The 20,242-nt window shown below is 43.6% G+C and overlaps 1 protein-coding gene across 1 annotated transcript in view; it reads left to right on the forward strand.

Moving 5' to 3' along the window:
* col23a1a (collagen type XXIII alpha 1 chain a) overlaps positions 1 to 20,242 on the forward strand; it is a 104,855-nt gene that overhangs the window by 77,999 nt on the left and 6,614 nt on the right. The window contains exons 5-18 of the mRNA XM_084009075.1: positions 521 to 547; positions 7,121 to 7,147; positions 7,230 to 7,256; positions 9,178 to 9,204; positions 10,096 to 10,122; positions 13,788 to 13,862; positions 15,219 to 15,335; positions 17,904 to 17,930; positions 18,059 to 18,085; positions 18,254 to 18,307; positions 18,403 to 18,462; positions 18,595 to 18,639; positions 18,746 to 18,823; positions 19,012 to 19,035. Of these exons, the coding sequence (XP_083865201.1) occupies positions 521 to 547; positions 7,121 to 7,147; positions 7,230 to 7,256; positions 9,178 to 9,204; positions 10,096 to 10,122; positions 13,788 to 13,862; positions 15,219 to 15,335; positions 17,904 to 17,930; positions 18,059 to 18,085; positions 18,254 to 18,307; positions 18,403 to 18,462; positions 18,595 to 18,639; positions 18,746 to 18,823; positions 19,012 to 19,035 (642 nt within the window). The remainder of the gene's footprint in view (positions 1 to 520; positions 548 to 7,120; positions 7,148 to 7,229; positions 7,257 to 9,177; positions 9,205 to 10,095; positions 10,123 to 13,787; positions 13,863 to 15,218; positions 15,336 to 17,903; positions 17,931 to 18,058; positions 18,086 to 18,253; positions 18,308 to 18,402; positions 18,463 to 18,594; positions 18,640 to 18,745; positions 18,824 to 19,011; positions 19,036 to 20,242) is intronic.

Here is a 20,242-nt window from a genome sequence, read left to right on the forward strand (position 1 = left end):
TGTGTGTGCAGCTGGTTTACACTCAGTGTGTGTTTCATGCATGTAGAATTTATTTCCTAAACACACCCAAAGTCCAGCCTTTAGTTGTAGTTGTAGTAAGAATCTGTCAGAACAATTTGTCAAGAATATCATCTGGAAGAAAAATCACCAAAACATGTAGATTGCAATTTGTTTTCTAATTAATAAGACATGTCTCACATTTGAAAGCAGGTGTTTTCTTAGATCAGATGTAGGCCATGCATTGTTTAACTGGGAGTCAAACGTAGTGTGAACATACTATAGTGAATTATTAAGCCTTCACTCAATTTCCATTCATTTTGAGCTTCAAACTCCATGTAGAGTCATTTAAATTTGTACGAACCAGTAAAAACTGATCCATGACCCAATGTACCATTTAATACGTGTCTCCTTTAGAATAAAGTGTACCAGGTCATGTGACCTGAGTTAATATATGCATACGTATAGCTGTTCAGTTCTAACATGTCTCAATGCTTCATGCTTTAATCTCTAACCTCACCAGGGCAAGGCTGGACGGGATGGATACCCGGTAAATTTGATTTGTTATTCATCCTGTCAATCTTCAATTCACCCAATCACATCTCTGTTTTCCTTCCTTTTTTTTTCCTCTGGATTTTTTCCAAGTCTTCCCACAGCTTTATTAGTCTTATTTTCTGTTTGTTTCCCCCCCTCTCTGCGCTTTCTGAAGAAATTCCATTTACTCTAATCATCGCCCATTTCCTCGCCTCTTTATGCTACTCCAACACTCCTCACCGATGATGCATCCTGCCCCATAACTGAAAGTGACTCAAATACAAATACAGGTGTATTTAAATGCAAGCAGATGTAGAGATTGCCTGGAAAACATCACATCTGACTGACTCAAGTATCATAACATGTGTATATTTAGCCCATGTGTGAAAATGAGTACACATGAAGAGCAGTAAACATAAAACCAGATCTTCTGAAGGTTTCATCTGTAATCATAAACAACAGGAGTGTAAACCAATCCAATGGAAACGTGAAACATTCATCCACAAGGATCAAATGATGTCGCCTTAAATGGGGTTTACTAATGTTGAAACAATACGAGATTAGATATACTTCATTGTCCCCAAGGGGAGGTTTTGCTCAGGCAGTAGTGCTGCACAGCTGCAGTCAGCTTACAAACAATACACAATGCAATACATACACAAAACAATGTAACATACATGCAATAATATAACAGATGTGTAAAAGATTGCACATGTGCTGAGAGATGAAACGATAGACATCATAAAACATATTAACCCATAATGCATAATACATGAAAAGTCAATTCAATAACAGGGAACATCCATGGCTGCTGAATGCAAAGCAGATCACTGTTTCCCCCAGTGGTGGAAATGTGCTATTGTTACTACGTACTTCTACTTCAAATATTGCACTTTTTGCTTCACTTCATTTATTTGGTAGCTTTAGTCACCTGTTACTTTGAAGATTTAGATTATTTTAGAACATGTCAACTGTTAAAGGAGAATATATGATCAAAGATAAGGTACTTAACAGTATGTACAGTCATTTAAATGACTCTCATCTTTACCAGCTGCCGTATTAAAGTGATGTTATTAATGCATCAATTACTCACTTAAGTAATAAGAAAAAAAAGATGTAAATACTTACCAATGTGAGTGCTTGTGTTATCCAGAGATATAGCGGCCTCTTGTGGCCGGTCACACTACTGACTTCCTCCACAACTGCTGACATAAAAACGTCTCATGGTTCTGTTGCTGATTTGTGGCGTAGCCATCTTCAAATCCTCCATCGTCTGACACAGATAGACCCTCATCGGTCCAGAGCTCAGGTTGCATGAGCACATGAATTCATCCGACGTGGACGTCTGCATGATGAAGCATTAGCATGTGCAGGCTCTATGTATGACCCCCCCTCCCCCGTCTCTGTCTGGTTGACACGGCGACGTGCAGTAGTCGGCCCCCGGTGTTGTGTTCCACGGCGTCTTGTTGGTTGTGTCCTTGTCGAACTGGGAATTTTTTGGGAAGTTCATTACCCATGGGGCTCGCTCCCAGTCAGATTCCCAGTCTGCCTGGCACTGCGCGGCCCTCCTGACGGGAAATGCCTGCTGCTAATTACAGACAGGTGGAGCCGAGCGCACAGAGAAGTCTTGACCATGCGTGTTGTTGTCATTGTCTTAATTATAAATCCCAATGCTGTGGCTCATTATAGTGTTGCTGTTTTGAACTCATAAAACGACGTAATGTGAGGTGGATATTCAGTCTAGTCCTTAATATGAAGGTGAAGGAGCAGCCCTCCTGTTATGATGCCCAGCCGATTCGTGGCATGATAATGAAGGAAGCGTGTATGAAGTTACAGTGATTAATCATGCAGGCAATTAACATGGACAGCACATTATTTCATTTGAGCAGCAGAGATGATCAAGTTTCAGGCAGTGAAGCTGGAAAAAAAGGGCCGTTCTTCCTGTTGGGTAGCGGTGTTTGTGTATCTGTGTCCATATGTGCAGACGGGAGTGATCCATCCCACCACCCAACGTTTATGTGGGTCTGTGTAACAAAGGCCAGAGCCGTGGAAGTGGTCAGAAGGTCTGTGTGCGCGAGACGTTGTCACCAATAACGTCTCTCACATGCTCCGCTCATATGGAGAGAGCATGCACACATCAACACAAATGAGTGGAGTCAGTTTCCGGAGGCTAACTTGTGTTGTGCCAGTGACTTGTGCCAGTAACATTTCTGTCTTTATTTTCCCATTGTTAAAACAAACAGCAGGATCATTTCCCAGCACTTTTTTTTTTCTTTTTTTTGTGCTTGCCCTCTCTCTTGGATTGTTGAGACATACTGTCTTAAAACAATAAAATAGAAATCCAACCCTTTAACCCTCAGCAGGCACAAGTTTAAATCTGTGACTGTACAACATTAACACAGTATTCAATGGTATAAACGTAACAGTGGTGGAAAGTAACTCATGTATAATTCGGGGGTACTTGTACTTGAATATTTCCCTTATCTGATTTATTTGATCCCTGCAAGAAATTCACATGTTTCCCATCAGTATGTGAAGTCATTTGGCTACTATTAGTCCCACACACATGAACGCATCAATAATTATAAAGTTTATTATTCTGCATAATAGCTTTACATTTGGTACTTTAAACATACTTTGATGCTAATACTTAAAAGCACAATTTTGACTGCATGACTGATAGTATTTCTATTACAATTTTTTTTTTTCACCACTCACCAATTTTCATATTTGCTATGTGCACACACACGTGCATGCTTGTCAGTGTGTGAGCGTGCATTTGCTGCACTTCATTCAGGTGGCATACACATGTCTCACAGTTGTGAGAGTCTTAGAGTCTAATGCATGCAGCAGTCTGCTTCCATTGAAGCATTAGTTATGTGGTAAACAGTGTTTAATGACATGCGTCCCGTGTGCATCTCAAGCATAACACTATAAGTGTGTGTGTGTTTGTGCGTGCTCATGTGTGTTTTCTCTCCTGGTGTAATCCCCGTCACTTCTTCCTCTCATAAATCACAGGCGAGGGGTTTGAGTTTCAGGCAAAAGAGAGGAGAGCCTTCCTCACTGTCAAACAATCAGAGTAGGCTGACGGATCAGTGCAGAGGGGTAAACACACACCCGTTGATTTCTCATTCAAATGTCCAGCCACTGGTGTGTTTATACCCCAAGTGCCAGTCTGTGACAGACAGCGGCCCTCGCTCAGCATAACCCAGCCAAGGCCTCTATTGTTTGGCTTTCCAGGCCACTGAGCGCCGATTAAAGCCAGACAGTCACCCGGCAACATGTCAGTCACGTTCTGTCCCAAACACACACACACAGCACTGTGGTATGCTCTTTGGTTCTGGATGAAGCCACTATTATTATTATTATTTTAAGATGTCACATGTTATTTTCATGTAGCCGTGAGGTTGAGTGGAGCTCTGTCGCCATGGAAACGATGAAGTAAATGGAGAGGAGGGACTGAAGAGAGGAAACGCTACTGATACCATATAAAGTGAGACCATGGGAGTGGAAAGGGTTCTCCCGCCCGCCCCCCCCCCCCCCCCCTTCGTTTTGACGTCACGTAATTAAGCTCAATGAGGCCTAATGTGCGCGACACACTACCATGTGTGTCTCTAGCTGAGACGTCTGCTCTGATGTGCAGACACCAGGTTTTCAGGCAGCATCCTCAACAATTACACCGTGCTGCATAATTAGCAGTCTGCACCATAGGGAGTACAATAAAGACAGCAGAGACACCCCTCGCCCTGTTTCATTAGCATTAAGAGACACACACACATGCATGCATGCACACACACACACACACACGTACACAAACATAGACAGAGACATATGCTCCCCTGCAGGCCGAGTTATTTTCCAGAAATGTGTTTTAAAGCCATCTAATTGGTGGGAATGCTGAGTTGAAACTTTTTAATCTACTGAGGGACGCTGCAGGACAAGATGGCGATGTGGACTAGAAATACACACAAAGAACCACACGTTTAAAAGCTGTTGCTGTCCCCCACACACACATTCACTTGAGGTTTTGGTTTTGGTGGTAATCTCAGGCCTATTTTATCACTTTTTGTCAACATGAATCTCCCAGTTTTTTTTTTTTTTTTCTTCTGTGTTCCTGGGTTGTCCTTTTATTCCGCGACCTGATCCATTTGTGGTTTTGAGACGAAAAGATAATGGCTTTTATTCGTTCGGCCTGTTGTATTTTTATTTGAATTCCAGCTCTTTTTCCCAGCTTTTCAGACTTTTGTTGTGCACGGCGGGTTTGTACCACATTGTAGGTGCAGCATAACAATGTGGCTATACAGAAAGAATACATATATCAAGAGCCACACATCAAAATCCAATTACCCCTGGCTCCATGTGTCCCCGACTTATTCCTGTCATCGGCCCATATCCCATTTAAAAATGACTTCTGACCTCTGTTGTTGATTTAAGTCAGGCTCATGTATTTAAGTGAGTAAGTATCCCATCTTATCAGTCATAGAAGAGCTCCCTGGACTTCTGTATCGGTGGTTAAATTATTGCTCCAGGTAGCTCCAGCAAACCCTGGGCCTTATTTTACTCCATGTTGGATACCAGTGAAGAATGTAAGGTCACAGAGGTTACGCTATCTACTATATACCAGTGGTGTATGCAAACTGTCAGCTGCTCCGATATTAGATACAGGTTCTATTTCTGAGGATAAACCCTCTCTTAAACACACACACACACACTGTGTGGCTTGTTAGCAGCCATAAATCAGTCTGTTTTTGCTCCGGTTCAGACTTTGCAGCAGCCGATGACCTCACCATGTACACCTCTTGTGCTCATCCTGACGAGTCTTGCAGGAGCCCGGCCTTGATAAACGCTGCCAGATGCAGAGATACCACAACACACACACACACACACACACACATGCATGAACAGATCCATAGAAGTGGACACAGATCAAAGAGAACTCGCTGTGACATTTGTAAGCTTATTTAAAATCCTGCCGTATGTAATAGAGTGGTGAAACCTGTCCTGTACTGTATGTAGCGTCCAGCATTACATCCGTACTCTTCACACTCGACTTCAGACAGTCGGGGTGAAATTATTGCCATCCGATTGGTCCCAGTCATTTGTTCCACCCTCGTCTCAGCTGCCTACTGCTGATTTCACAAGGGGCCCCTCGATCAAAAAAGAAATCAGGAGCCTCAAAGGCTTTATGCTGTACTTTTCTACCTCTCTTTAATACAGACTAACCACTTAAGAAGGGAGCTTATGCCCATTACTTAAGAGCAGCAGCAAAGAGGTTATTAATGAGAGCGGCTCCAAAGCATCGTTCCCTGCTTCCTGCTGCTCCTCTTCCCTCCGTCCTCATGCGCCCGCCGTCCATCCATCACAGTAGGCGGCGACGACACCGCGGTAGGTTTTCACTGCAGTACCTCGGCTCGGATAGCACCCACGGGGCCGCTAAGGCAGGGAGATGAAGAGGAAAGCCTAACTTATGGAAGCCCTCCAAGGCCAGAGATGCCGATTGTTAGTGATGGTTTCCAGTCTGCAGAGCCACCAGGACCGTGAGTGTTTGAGCAGCCGACGACTCAAGGGAGCCTGTAAAAACTGTTAGCTTAACTTCAAGAACGGTCATTAAGGAGGAAGTCAACGTTGGCCTTTCCCGCATACATCACCTTTAAGTGTTTTTTTTTTTTAAAGTTTGATCAAACTGTTGCTTTTATGTTTAAATAGGGATCTAAAGGTTTGTGCCTTTGAACTGACTGTTGCTTTGCAGAAGAGGTTCAATGACTGCTCGACTGTTTTTATTGAGGATAAACAGAGTGGACGACTCCAATTGCTGTTTCGGCACTTGGGTGAGGTTGGATAGGGACTTTAAACGCACTTAACTGCCTGCTGGATTCTCTCATCACCACAAAAAAACAGAGACACTGTGGATGTGGGGTTTTTTTTGTGGAAGATTAATAGCTCCCAGAGCCACTCTAAATCCTAGAATAATTATAAACCACCTGAAAACGTCTTAATATTTGAGTCTCACATGTGCACGGAAACACACACACACACACAATCAAACGGGGCAGGATATACGTAGAACACTTTTTTAAGTTCTTAATTTTCCTACTTTCTCTCCGTCGTTCATCACTGTCCTCCCTCGTCTTGCCAAATCCACTTCACTGTGTTTCCTAAGCCGAGATCACTTATGTTGTTTCTTTAGAGATGCGGAGACAAGACTCAAACATTATCACAGGACTAATAAACGTACCAGCCGGTTTGTGTTATTTTCCAGGGGAAAGACGGTGGCGTAAGGGGATTTAAAACAATAGGCATTTTTGTCATTAAGGGATTAGTTTGCTATTTTTTGGAAAATGCACTTATTCACTTTCTTTCTGAGATCCGGATATGTACAAAAGCTGAAACTGAAATTGTGGTTTTACGGAGGGCTGCTAGGACTTTCTCTTTGCCAGTCACAGTGATTAGATGTGATATGGCAATAGTATCCATCTCCTCACCCTTCTCATGGCAAGAAAGTGAATAATCATATTTCCCAACATGGCAAATTATTCTTTTTCTCTGTCGGTCTCTTTTGTCTTATTTCTCTTTAACTCTCCTCCAACAGGGTCCTCTGGGCTTGGATGGCAAACCAGTGAGTAAATTCCCCAAATCAAATATGTAAAACCTGCTTTAGCTGATAATAGTTTGATATGAACTGTTTTCTCTCCTCTCAGGGAACCCCAGGTCCCAAAGGAAGCCAGGTATACGTCATTACACACCTTGTCTTGTTTAGTTTTCTAATAACACATATCAATTACACTGAAGCAATTCATTCTCAAAGATTGCCCACACATCCAGGTGAGTATTTGGCCTCTAAGACAGGTGATGGTTTGCCAAACGTCATCAATCATCTTTACTGCTCCCAAGGGGACGTTACAAAACCACGGTAGCCGTCTTGTTTCTTGTTCCACCTCTTAAGTTATCGCGGGGCTCACAGCCACAGGGGACTCATGGCTTAACTGAACCGGGTGCTGAAATCCCCTTTGCACTTCACCCCTGTGTCCCATCCATCACTCTTCCCCTGAAACCCAGCCGGGCCCCCGGACACACCCAGGTGTAGCGTGGAAACAGGCAAAGCAGAGCGAATGGGTTGCACACCAGCGGGAAAAGGGAGAGCGAGAAAAGACTTTATAACCCCTACGGAGGCTCTTTAAAAGGGAATTATAGTACCCTCTCTGCCCCCCTCTCTCTGGTCACTTTGCCCACGAGAAGGTCGAGTCATCTGCTGAAATGTAAACCCCTCACAGCAGAAGGAGAGCTGTTTGAAAAGCTCCTCTCCAAACACCATTAAGCTGTTGTTTCCTGCAAAAGGAGACCTCAAGCTGGGTCCGTCCTTTTAAATAGGACTCTCCCCATCGCTAGGGTCTGCCATAAAACCCCAGCAGGTGTGACGCAGACCACATGACCGGAGTCTCCAAAGTGCACAAGCGATGTGGGGTGAGATGAAAAAAACCAAGAGAATAATGGGTGAAAGCCGTTTGATTTGTGCATGGATGACAGCCAGGGGAGACAAAAGGCAGAGGGGTTAGCCTCCGGGAATGAATCAGGTTTAAATTAACACTGACAAAACAAATCAATTCTTTTGAAAAAAGAAGAAAGAAACTTTCTGACACATCTTGTGGTCTTCATCAGTGGATGGAATTCCCTCAGTTGCTCTGAAAATTTGCTTTGTCAAACTTCCAAAGTCAATAATTAACTTTATTTATCTGAACATGAGTAGCAGAATATCAATGTAAAAGGAATGGAAGCGTTGTTAACACAAAACTCTGAAATCAAAAATTAAACATTTTATTATATATTAAGATGAAATAGTCCTCATTCTTACTTCTTACCACCTAGGTTCCTCTTGGAGTACTTTTTTCAATTTATACATGTTTCAAAATTGCTCCGCATTTTGATCTCCTTAGAAACGTCAAGATCTCGACTAGAATTTAAAATAAAATCGGCTTGGCCTGAAGTGAAATTGAAAGATAACTACACACCTGCAGGGGTAGCGGTGGGTGTGTTGTCACTTCCTCCTCCTCCATCTCTTCTTTCCCTGAACAGAAGGAGATACGCTACTGCCTGTCATCATGTGACAGTCGCATTACCAAACCCTCTGCACCTCTGAATACAATTAGATACTCCAGTCCAGGCAAAATATCTGCAGTGAAGACTCAAGGAAAGGGAGAACAGATCGTCAGTCTGTTGTTTGTGGTGCTGCAACACAACAGACATGAGACAATGTCAAAGTGCCCAACACAGTGCCACTCATGCATAGTCTCACATACTATACATGAGAGCATATAGGCCCGTTGTGTTCCTGTGTTTTCAGTTAGAGTTCCCAGTATTCCACGTCTAAAACATCTTCCCCTCTGAGACAAAGACTTTAAGAATGATCTCTTAGCAAAACAGCTTTTACCTTTCAAAGAGAAGTCTTGAAAGGGATTCACACACACACACAAGAAACTTGTGATTGAGCAGTCTCGGCTGAATTACCACCGTGTGATTGAACGCTCCCTGCTAGCAGCCAGCTTCAGATGTATTGTGCTCTGAGATGTATTAAGCTCTGTGTGATGCTCGTATGATTTTTGTGATTTATTTTTTGACCAACTGTCTCCGATTATCTCCTCCCTCCAACAGGGACCGGCCGGCCCCAAGGGAGAAAAGGTATGCTTCTTATGGATTTCAGCCGCTCTGCCAGACAAGTCACTGACCGCGCTGTATGGATGTATTTCTCACATTCGTTTACAGGCGGGCCGCTTTCGTTAACAGACTCGCACAACCTGACAGGTGTTCCTCGACGGGCCCTCCCACGTTCACGCTTTCCCCGCGCCATACATCACATGTAGTCGCATGAAGGAGCTCGCAACTCTCCGCACATTCTCACGTCAAGGCACTAAACAGGTTTACGGGTCTTCCGCAGGGCTCGATGATAGCCAGATGTTCTCCCGCTCTGTGAAGCTCTGCCCAGCCCGAGATCCAAGCGACCGTCGGAGCCCAAAAAAGAGCTGGCAGAGAACGGGCTCGTGCATGTGGTCGCTTTGCGTACAAACCCATGGGTTGCTTTGCGTGCGTACACGTTTTTGCACTCGAGCGATAATTGTCCAAGATAAGCGCAAACCACAAGAACAACTGCAGTAAACATCGTGTGTCAGAGCGGGGTTCAGCCTGACGAGCGGGGATTGCAAAAGGCCGATGCTGCTGGGGTTTGGAAATTTGGCTCCCTTCGTGTAATCATGCTAGTAGGTCTGTGACGAGAACATGAACTCATCAGAGACCCAACAATCAAGCAGCACGCGCGCTCCCCACTTTTGCTTCCATCGCATCCCATCAGATTGTGGCCCATCAAATGATTTACGCAGTAAATGTTCACTTCCTGAGCTTGTTTGGGGACGGATGACCTCGGAGTCGCTTCCTTCCCGTAAATAAGTATTCGATTTTAAACCTGTCTGTCACAGCTGCTCGACGGTAGCAGTGTTTTTATGGCATGCCTTGTAATGTGTGCTTGTACAGTAGAAGTAACTGCTGTCCGTTTTTATTTTCCTGTTTTTCTCGCAGGGTGACCAAGGAGACGTCGGGCCAAGGGTAAGTGGTGTTTTCTGTCTTTGCCTGGAAAGTTGAAATGAGATGTTTTTTCTGTCTTATGTGCATTTTAGAAGCTATTTTTACTGCAGCTGACCTGCCTGAATGGACCTTTCCTTCAATTGTGTTTTGTTCCACAGCAGATCTTCACAATTTAAAAATGAGCTTCCATCTAAATCTTCCTTCCAGTTTTTGTCTTTTTTTCCGTCTTTCTCTGTCTCTGTCAGTCTACTTTTTTGCTGTGCTTTCCATTTTCCAAAACTTTGCAGTTTCCCTTTACATTTTATATTGAAACAACAACAATCTCACATCTCATTTAAGGACATAATGCAAGAATGACGGGAACATTTTGACATTTTGGGAAAAACACATTTAGATTTAGATGAGAAGATCGATATAGTCTTAGGGCTGTAGGAGGAAAACTACGCCAACACAGGGAACATATGTCGCTTTCAGGAGAAGGGCTGAGATTCAAACCCAGACCAGACAGACTAACAGACCATCACAAATTGTAAATCAAAGGAGTTTATTTTACATCTGGAAAACTACTCATCATTTCCTTGTTGTCACGCTGGGGGGGGGGACAATGTGCAAACAGACGCATGTAAAAACACTTCTGATCACAACTTTTGGCACATGTATGTCCCACCCACATAACAGTCAACACTCGAGGCTTTATAATAAACAATACTTCAACGGAAAGTGTGTTTCCCCGGCAACTGCCCCAGCAACACAGTCCAGCTCCTGTGATGAGGTTTGCGTTGCCCACATCTCCAAAGTCGGAGATGAGAAATGATATTAAAGAACGATGGAAATACTTAAACGTCACCATCAAAACCCCAATGGTTGGAGCAGTGCGCCAAAGCTGCCATCTAGTCCCAACCAAGCTGTGTTTTTTTTAATATTACGAAGTAACCTCACTCTGCATCTGGTCCATGTTGTCAGTGTTGTCTTTTCATGTGATATCATTCCACCCACCCTGAGATCTATGTAATTATCTCCCGTTTTGATTCACTGTGGTTTCTGAAAGAGCCCCGTGTGCTTTACATGGTGAGCGGCTTGAATTCTTTGAAGAAGTCGTGTACCCCATGAATCTTGAATGTTGTTTTCTCAAGTTTGATTATGTTTACAATTTAATATCAGGTCATGGTCGCACAAAAAAAAAAACTACAGAGGGAAATGCAAAAACTGTTCATATCCATATTGGCAGTGTCTTATGGGGACCATAACTCTGACTGTGAGCCCCTTTCAAAATGCTCACACTAAAATATGTGTTAAAACTGCAGATATTCCTCTTTAAAGGGCTTTTGTAACCAATTTCTGTGTGTTTTTTATTCTTGCTAACATTCTTTAGAAAATATCCAACAAATGAGGTTCAGAATAATAATTAGAAGTAGATGTTTAGTTATAAATCTTGTAGGAGTTGGAGCCTGACAATATTGGCATAACAGTGTGTGTTATGAGTATTGGAATGACTATTGTTTTATAGCCAAGCACAAATGGGGTGTAAATTTGACAGGGCTGCCCAGCAGACCAGTATTTATGATGCGGCTCAAAACATTACAGGAATGCCTGATTCCTGTCAAGGCGTACGCCATTTGTTTTCCCCAGCTTATCCCTTCAGATTTTTGAGGTAATAGTTTGTGCAAGAATTAAATATTTTTGGCAGTCTGCATTGCATAGTTCTTCCAAGTGGTAAATATTGCGCTTGGACGAGGCTTATGGAGCTTGGATGACGTTGGATAAATCTGCAGCTGAAAAACCTCAGAGTATCGCTTAGAGAGACGGCTTGGTTCAAAACCAACCCTGCAACTCCTAAAAACTACTGTATTTGTGAATGAGGTTTGGCACCGGGGTGCATGTTCATAGATACGGCTAGATAGGTTTCGCAAATGAAAAACGTTTTGGTCTTTGAATGTTTAAAACATGATTTTCTCAACATCTTTGAATCAACACCAACTGCAGATGAAAGCCTTCGGTAATCACTTTACCCCGATCTCAACATCGTACGTGGATTTTCCTCTGAACCCCACATGAGAACGAGAGAAGGCATGTGAAAACAGGAAGTGGCCATGAATCTATGTCAACCTGTGACTTCCTGTCAATTCATCATTTTCAGTGCACTCAGTGCTGAACCTGGTCCCAGAATTACAAACACAGGATAGCAGAGGTGTTAAAACACAATCAGATATCATGGAACCACCAGAATAGCGTGACAAAAGGTCATGTGTAGCGTTGCGTCTTTTCTCGAAAAGCAACTTCTATCGCAAGGCATAGTTTCATCCCTCCATACATCCAGGATGCAGGATGTTGCAATGCATGTTTAGGTTTGTCTGGCGACTGGGTTGAAAGACAAGCCACGGTGGGAGTTTCATCCCCAGCCAAAGCCTCCTCTTGCCTCCCCCGGAGCTGCTACAAAAAGGCCATGGTTAGATGGGGGCTCCCGAGGTTGAATGGCTGTTTGTCTTAGTATCGGCCTACGGTCTGATGAGAACGAGGTAAAGGGGAGGCCCACTGTGAAACAGCCTATTCTCTGCTGAGATGTTTAAGGAGCATATGCGTACAGTATGTGGTCTCCATGGTGGGAACGGTGTGAATGAGTGAATGTGACATCGGAGAGAGGGGAGTGTATAGGCAAAGAGAGGAGGAGGAGGGGGGTCTGCGGTGTCGGAAAAAAACCTCAGCTATCCAACGCACACCGCAGCCTGTTAACAGAAACCTCATGAGCTAGCATCTCCGCTTCTTTCTCGCCCTGCTGTCCTCCCCGCTGCTCTTCCATCCTCCTTTCTTAGATCTTCTCTCCATCCTTCCTTTCACTGCGTTTTTTTGGAGGGAACTCAACCAGAGAAGCAACACAGTGCTGCGAGCTCTGTGGCGGCAGACAAACTCTGCTCCTTTCAGCTTGACAGACAATCATCACAGTTGCTGTCTGTCAGCTGGAAAGGGCCAAGCCACCTCTGCTTGGTTTGGTCGCCAAAGGAAAGATGGGAAGAAATGAAATGGAACACACACGCAAACAATTAAATACATGTTTGAGTGAGAGACCCATTGTACAGTTTCTAAACTTTAAAATGTACTGGGTCTTAGTTTTGATTGAACAATATTTATGCAATCTATGAAACGTACGTCTCTCTATATGCAGATGATGTTTTTGTGTTGATTCTTAAATGCCTATATTGTCCTGCCCTTTTTCAACCGCGTTGGTGTGCCGCAGTAATTTCCTCAACCTTCCCATTGTCACTTCCTCTCTTCAGGGTCCTCCTAACTACTCATACGCAGGTCTGCACAGTAATCAGATTCTCACCGTCAAGGTTTGTTCCTCCAAGTGAACTCTTCCGTAGTGACTCCCAGCAGTCTCTGCTCTCTGTTGGGCTACTCGTCTGTCACTTTCCCTGCAGATGGACAAGCAAAATGCTCTTCTTGGGCGTTCTCTTTTGGCTTCCAGCTTTACAGGCTGCTGAACTGTCATCTGCTTTTCCCACAGCAATTACCTTCCCTCTTGTTTGGACTCTAGTCCGCACTCTCTTAATTAACTCATGTATCTCTTTCCCTTCTCCCTCTCTTTTGTCCTTCAACACGCTCCATGTCCTCCCCTCTCTTTTTCCTTTCTATCCTTTTTCTGCTGTATTTTTCTACTCTTTGTCCCGATGGCACCTCTTGCGTCTCAGATGGTCTTTCCCAGATATGACCATGGCTTTCTTTCTGGAGAGCAGTCCGGTAGCTTTCAGAGACGCTTTCTGAAGGTAGACCACAACTAACGCATGAGTGCTTTTTTTTAACACTGCAACCAACATTTGTTATGCATCTTCTGATCAACTATGCATCTCCGGTCTTTTGTACTAACTCGGCCATTTTTTCCATTTGTTTCCTTTGTGTAATGGCTTGTTGAGTTGCGTTAACCTGACGTATTATGTTAAATTGTTTATAAAAGTTCTAAAGCATCCAGAAATGTAGGAAAAGTCTTGGAAGATGATGAACCACACACATTTCAAAGAGCCTCCAGATATGGGTGCTTCGCATTACAAGGAGAATAAAAGAGCTTTGTTGGGGACAGTTTAGTTGAGGCCTGAGCTTAATAGAGACATTATAATTATCAGCACAAGGAAAATAATGTTTTAGTTTTCTATCTGAGGGTCTTGGTAATATCACTGTCTTGAAATGGCTTGCTGTTCCATGTTGCTTGCCACAACAAAGCAAAAGCACCACATGTCTGTAGAGATGAGAGAGTGCAGAGGAAATGCCATCATGTGACTATAGAGACAACACTGGGCCTACATTACATCCCCTTCAGTGGTGAGCAAGATGTTTAGGGCATTAATGATTTGTGTTTGGCATGAGCATGAGGGTTGAAGTCATAGACATGTTAGATCCAGTGATGAAAGGATCTTTAAGAGAAAGTCAGGTGGCTTCCTTCTTCCAAAGCATGAAGAGAAAATGTCTTGTATTTCAGAGTGCAATTGTCAGCAAGGGTGTGTTTCACTTCATGACTAAATATCAGTCTGACTCACCAGATGAGGACCTCTGCTATTGGCCAACTTCTGTCTTCCTGTGTTTCTTCTTATGTCTCCGTCTATTATAAGAGCAGCAAATTAAGCTGTCTCTACATGCTAACTGTGGAAAAGTTTATTTTGGATTTTGAATTATGCCAAAAGGCCTACAGGATTCAGTCTGTGGATTGTACTAAAGATATTTTAAGCAGCTATAGCCAATTTCGTCGCTCATTGTGATGAACCCACAGTGGATTCTCCACCGACAAACCCACAACTTGATTTTTTTGATTGACTCCCATTATTCTCATAGGATTGTTAGCTATTTTCCCTGGAAAAATCTGTAAACTCGCTTTATGTCCAGGGCAAAACCACAGATAGACAAAGTAAGCAACTGGCTGGTGAAGTATTGAGCAGCAGAACAGCAGGTTTTTCGGAGTTAGAGAACCAAAATATTAGGCTGAGATGGACGCAAACATGGCTCCAAGTGAATGCTAATGTTGCTCGCTATCCACTGAATGTGTAAAAAGACAACCGTTGACTAATACAGTACTAATGTTTTGCTTTTTCATGGATGAAAAAGATTTATTTATTCCCCTTCGTTTTCATCAGGGTGACCAAGGCCAGGCTGGAGCCGCTGGTCCTCCCGGTCTTCCAGGTCCCCCAGGTCCCAGAGGCCCCCCTGGGAACACAGGCAAGGACGGTCCCCGTGGCCCTGCTGGCGAGCCGGTGAGAACGTCCCCTTATGCATCACAAGTGCCAAATGTACAACCACTTAGTGAAACAATGTGCCTATACACACCCAGACTTTGTTGCTCAACCTCCTCCATCACTCTGCGCCTTTTCCTTACCCTCCAACTAAGGTTACACTACAAACAATGCAGTCACAGAAAACACATCATAGTCATCAGGGCCTGCCGTTCCCCCGATTGTGTTAACCAGGTGGGGTTCAACCCCAGGGTGTGGCAGATTGCAAATGTTTGTGAGAATGTGTATTTATACACATGTATTAAGGGACTGAACCCATATTCCCATTCTTCCGGATTTGCCAGTGAGCTGTGGTTTACCTAAAAGCTCCCAGAATAGCAACTCTTCTCCTGGTTTCATCTGGTTTGTGTAAGACAGTGGCCACAAAGTTCTTAAACACGCCCCCCCAAAGTTCTTACACCCACCCTCCCACCACGACTGTCGATGTGCACCCCTGAAACAGATACGGCACTGCGGCGGGTTCACGGGCAGTTTGTCGGCCTCGCCAAACAATAGTTGTGCTCCTCCGCCTCAGGCAGTTTATGTTTCTCAAAAATGAACCTTCTGCTTCCCAGAGTTGAGCTCATATGCAGCGACAGCTTAGAGCTGCTGCAGCGTGGAAACGAGTGAAAAGAGGCTATGAAGGTAATTGTTGTTTAACCGAGTGAAGGAATGAAGGCTCTGTTGCCCTCAACTGGCACGGGACAAAAATGTTGGTGTCCGTGTGGGTGAGTTGAGAGCTTATGCAGAACAGACAAAAAAGTGAAAGCCAGCACAGCTCAGAAAATTACGAAAAGCAAACGGGTCTAAGCGAGGGGGGCCCGTCCTGTAACCTAGTCAATTTCTAATGTATTCTCCAAGTTGATTAAAGGCGTTGCAAAAACCCCAAACAGCAAAACAAAGCAGAGTGCAACTAAGATCTGCTCCATGTTGTGGACAGATGTCTGAGAGGGCTGCAGTGGGAGAAAGTGAGCTCGCCTGCCGGAGTGGGTGTCCTTGAACCATTGTCGTTTTTCTATCTGTAAAGGGGAAAGTAAAGGAATGACAGCTGAAACAAAGTTGCAGCTAGTTTCTGTCTGTTGTGTGGCCACATGAAACTGCAGTTTTTATGTAGTAGTTGAGTATATTTAGTGTTGCTCATAATAGGAAATGCATCTGACATCTGAACTGGTCTTCATCCATCCTTTTTGCCTGCGATCAGGATAAAAAGAAGTGCTAAAAATTATTTGCAACGCTGATTTGTTTCCCGCTGCTGCGGAGGAAAGATCAAAAGATGTTGAGGAGGTAAGAGGGGTGAGAAAAGAGGTTAAAAAGCTGCTGGAGCAACTGAAGGTGGAAATAGAAGAGGATCCAGGATCAGGATGACAGTTTGTATGTCCTGGCAGAGAACGGGGGGGAAGAGAGCCAGCTGGGACACATCTAAGTAGCTTCTGCACATTATTGTAAAATATGAGGACAGAGCAAAAGGCTAATAACCTGCTGTTAATATTGAGCATTTTATTACAGCGCACTGTAAGTGATGAAATAAACAAACTACTTGATAGTGTGTGAATGAGTGAGACAGAGAGCTCTTGCTCAAGTTCCCACTAAGCCGTCTCTGCCATGGATGACTTCATAGCAGATGTGCTCCAAGCACACGTTCACCTGGCCCTCACAAACAGCCGGGATTGGTCTGTTTACCTAAATAAGCCAAATCCTTTATACACCAAATTCTGGCCACTGCTCCATAGTCATCTGTTGTGTTGGTGTGTTTTGATGGTGGTGGTGGAGAGTGCTGTCTAAACCCCCCCACATCTCCCATAGGTGTTCAAGTGAATCTGTGTGAGTGTGACGGACATAACATATGAAAGCATTCAGGGTACGTTTGTGCCCTTTGGGCGCATCTGTATTTAGTTTTTCCTTTGTCATCTGCCTGTAGGCAATCAAATCCAGCTCAGAATAAGTGCTTTCTAAACTCAAGTCCAAGGTCTGGTTACATGTCACCTATCTTCTTCGTGCCTCGTGTAGCGCATAAGGATGTCACAGAGTGTTTCCACCGTGCCTGGCCTCAAGGTCGGCATTTTGGCCACCTTGGTTTTTGGCCGTTGGCTTTTTGTAAACAGAAGTGATGTTAGAAGGTGGAGTTAAATACGACTGAATAATAATAATAATATCATGAACTGAAAACACATTAAGAAAGGGTTAAAGTTCCCACATCGTAGATGTAGTGAGAAGTAGGGTAATTTTTTCAAATACTTTTATACAGTCTGACTTCTTTTTACAACCAGAGGAGTCGCCCCCTGATGGCCATTAGAAAGAATGCAGGTTTAAGGCACTTTAGCGTGGCTTTACTTTTCAGACCCGAAGGTTGCCGCCTGGTTTTATACATCCATCCACTAATCATCTCTTAAGACATAGGTCACAAGTCTATCCAGGTTTATACAGCCTCAGCTTTGTTCTTCTACGACTGGTCTTTCCTTGTTAAACACTGCCATCTAGTGGCTAAAGATGTTTGACTCTTTGATGGGGATTTATCTGAAGTCAACTAAGTTTCTTCTCTGTCCTCCTCAGGGTTTCCCAGGTCGTGACGGCGTTGAGGTGAGTGCAGTTCAAATACAGTATGAGCTTTCAGGTTGTGTTTTTCCATGAATCGGTATAATAAGTCTGCTGTGATGATTTGTCTTTCTCTCGATAATTATGGTAACCAAATATATTTTTTGCCTCAGGGGCCGCAAGGATTGCCTGGGAAGCCGGTACGATCATTAATACATTTCTGACCTTGAACTTGAACCTTCAACTCAATTTCCTTACATCTTGTTTATCTTAAGTGCCTTATTACATTCCGCTGTTTGCTGAAGAAGTCTCATGCGACCAAAAAAATGCACTTTTTTTAACTTTTATTGACTTTTATGAACTGAAAGGGAGAAGATGGTGAGCCCGGATATGAAGGAATACAGGGCCCTCCAGGAGCTAAGGTATAGATGAGTGTTCAGTTAGCTAGCATGCTGAGTATTCTAATGTGTGTTTTCATGCATTGATGTTAAATGTTTAATGTTGTGTGTGAAAACAGGGTGAGTCAGGTACGGGAGAAAAAGGAGAGAGAGGCACTGATGGACTCCCAGGATCAAAGGTAGACTAGACTGATTTCTAAATCGCATTGAAACAATACACACATCAATAATGTGTGCTTTTCTGAGTCATTCCATTATTTCTACACTATATCAAACATTATAAATATTGATTTTCGGGTGTGATCAAACAGGGAGACAAAGGGGAAACAGGAGAACAAGGAGAGCAGGGACCCATGGTATGTGTATAAAACATCCACAATCATTCAGTTATAAACATTTGTATCATGATTGTCTTCAGGTGTTTATGTATCTCCCATCCATTTCCCTCCGTCTCTGCCTCAGGGTTATCCTGGAGAAAAAGGCGCCACAGGCTCCTCAGACATCATTGACTTCAATGGGAAGCTTCTAGATGCTTTCCAGGTGAGCGATATTAAAGCGTCAATGAGGCCAGATATGTGGTTGCATCATATATTCCATCGGGCATGTATCACTCAATCTCAAGTTCGGCATCTGGGGAAACTTAAAAACAAGCCCAGAAATGTTGGAGTCTGAATATTTAGCCATTAAAAACAGCAAAACTGAACGTGTGACCATTTTCTTCTCAACAGGCCATCGACACCATCAGTGTTTCGGTAATCTGCTGTTGCTTCTGCATGGTTTTGGTGGTGTGATCAGTAACTAACACCTATAGCGACACTCACGCAGACTTGTCATCGGCATATATACGCCGTCTGCGAATTCGCACCTCATCCCGTCTGTGTGTTTTCGTAGATGCCCTCTACCCAGAGCCACATACTTTAGACGTATTGGATGTCACTTTGGAGGCCACATCCAAAGAGCAATGCGGGTTTACCAGGCTCTCTTGTGTATACATTTGGGTTAAAACACACAGCCTCGGAAAATACAGTGCAGCTGTGCTCTTCTATCAGATAACATGTAGCCTAAAGAAGCATGCTTAATCATGCAGAAAAACCAACAGCCTTTGTTACATTGCGTTTTCATGCCACGTTTGCCTCACAAGATATGAAACTTGCTATAAGGCAGCATGTGTTTTTTTTGTTGTTTTATTTTATCGATGCATTTGTGTTCCACATAACTGAGTGCACAAGGGGAATGCATCTGAGAGGATGTGAGTGGAACCCCTCCCAGTCGCCACAGTCTCAATTTCACATCCCCCTTTCATACATATGACCCTTTGATTCTGCCATGATGCGTGCTACATGATAATAACAGATGACTATCGCTGCAGTGGTGTGTGTATTTGATTAAAAAGCACTATGCATCAGGTCGCCTCGAACCTGATCTGAAGTGGAGTCCTGCATGCAACGCTGTAAACGGCAGCGTGAGATGGTTATAAAGGAGTCTGTTAAAACACCAATGTGAGATCCTGTCAGGAGCCGAGATCCAGAGTTACATCCACGGCCGCTCAGATCGCGTTGTCATCCATCCGCTTGTTTGTGTGAAAAGCTGTATCGGTTTCATCTGCAGCAACGTTTTAAGTGATAAATTTGGTGTAAAACCACACAGAAATGTGTTATTGCCGTTTTTATTGTGTAATTATTTGCATGAGGAGCCTTCACTTTTCATTGATGGAATATTCAAATCAAAAAGTTGTTTGTAAACACTGTTGGTTTCCATCACTGAAGATAGAGGAAAAGTTAGAAATTGGAAAAAAAAGGGAGGGTATCAGTGTGTACACCTCCGAGAGGCAACATGGGTTCCTTTTCTTATGACTTCAAGATGTCCGAGGACTTCAGACAGCGGGGTAATAAGTATAACATTGTGGACATAGAGATTAAGTGGTGTGATTTAAGAGGCTGCCACTCATCATCCAGTTTA

This window comes from Eutrigla gurnardus (assembly GCF_963514095.1).
Source record: "Eutrigla gurnardus genome assembly, chromosome: 5".
In the NCBI taxonomy this organism is placed as follows: Eukaryota; Metazoa; Chordata; class Actinopteri; order Perciformes; family Triglidae; genus Eutrigla; species Eutrigla gurnardus.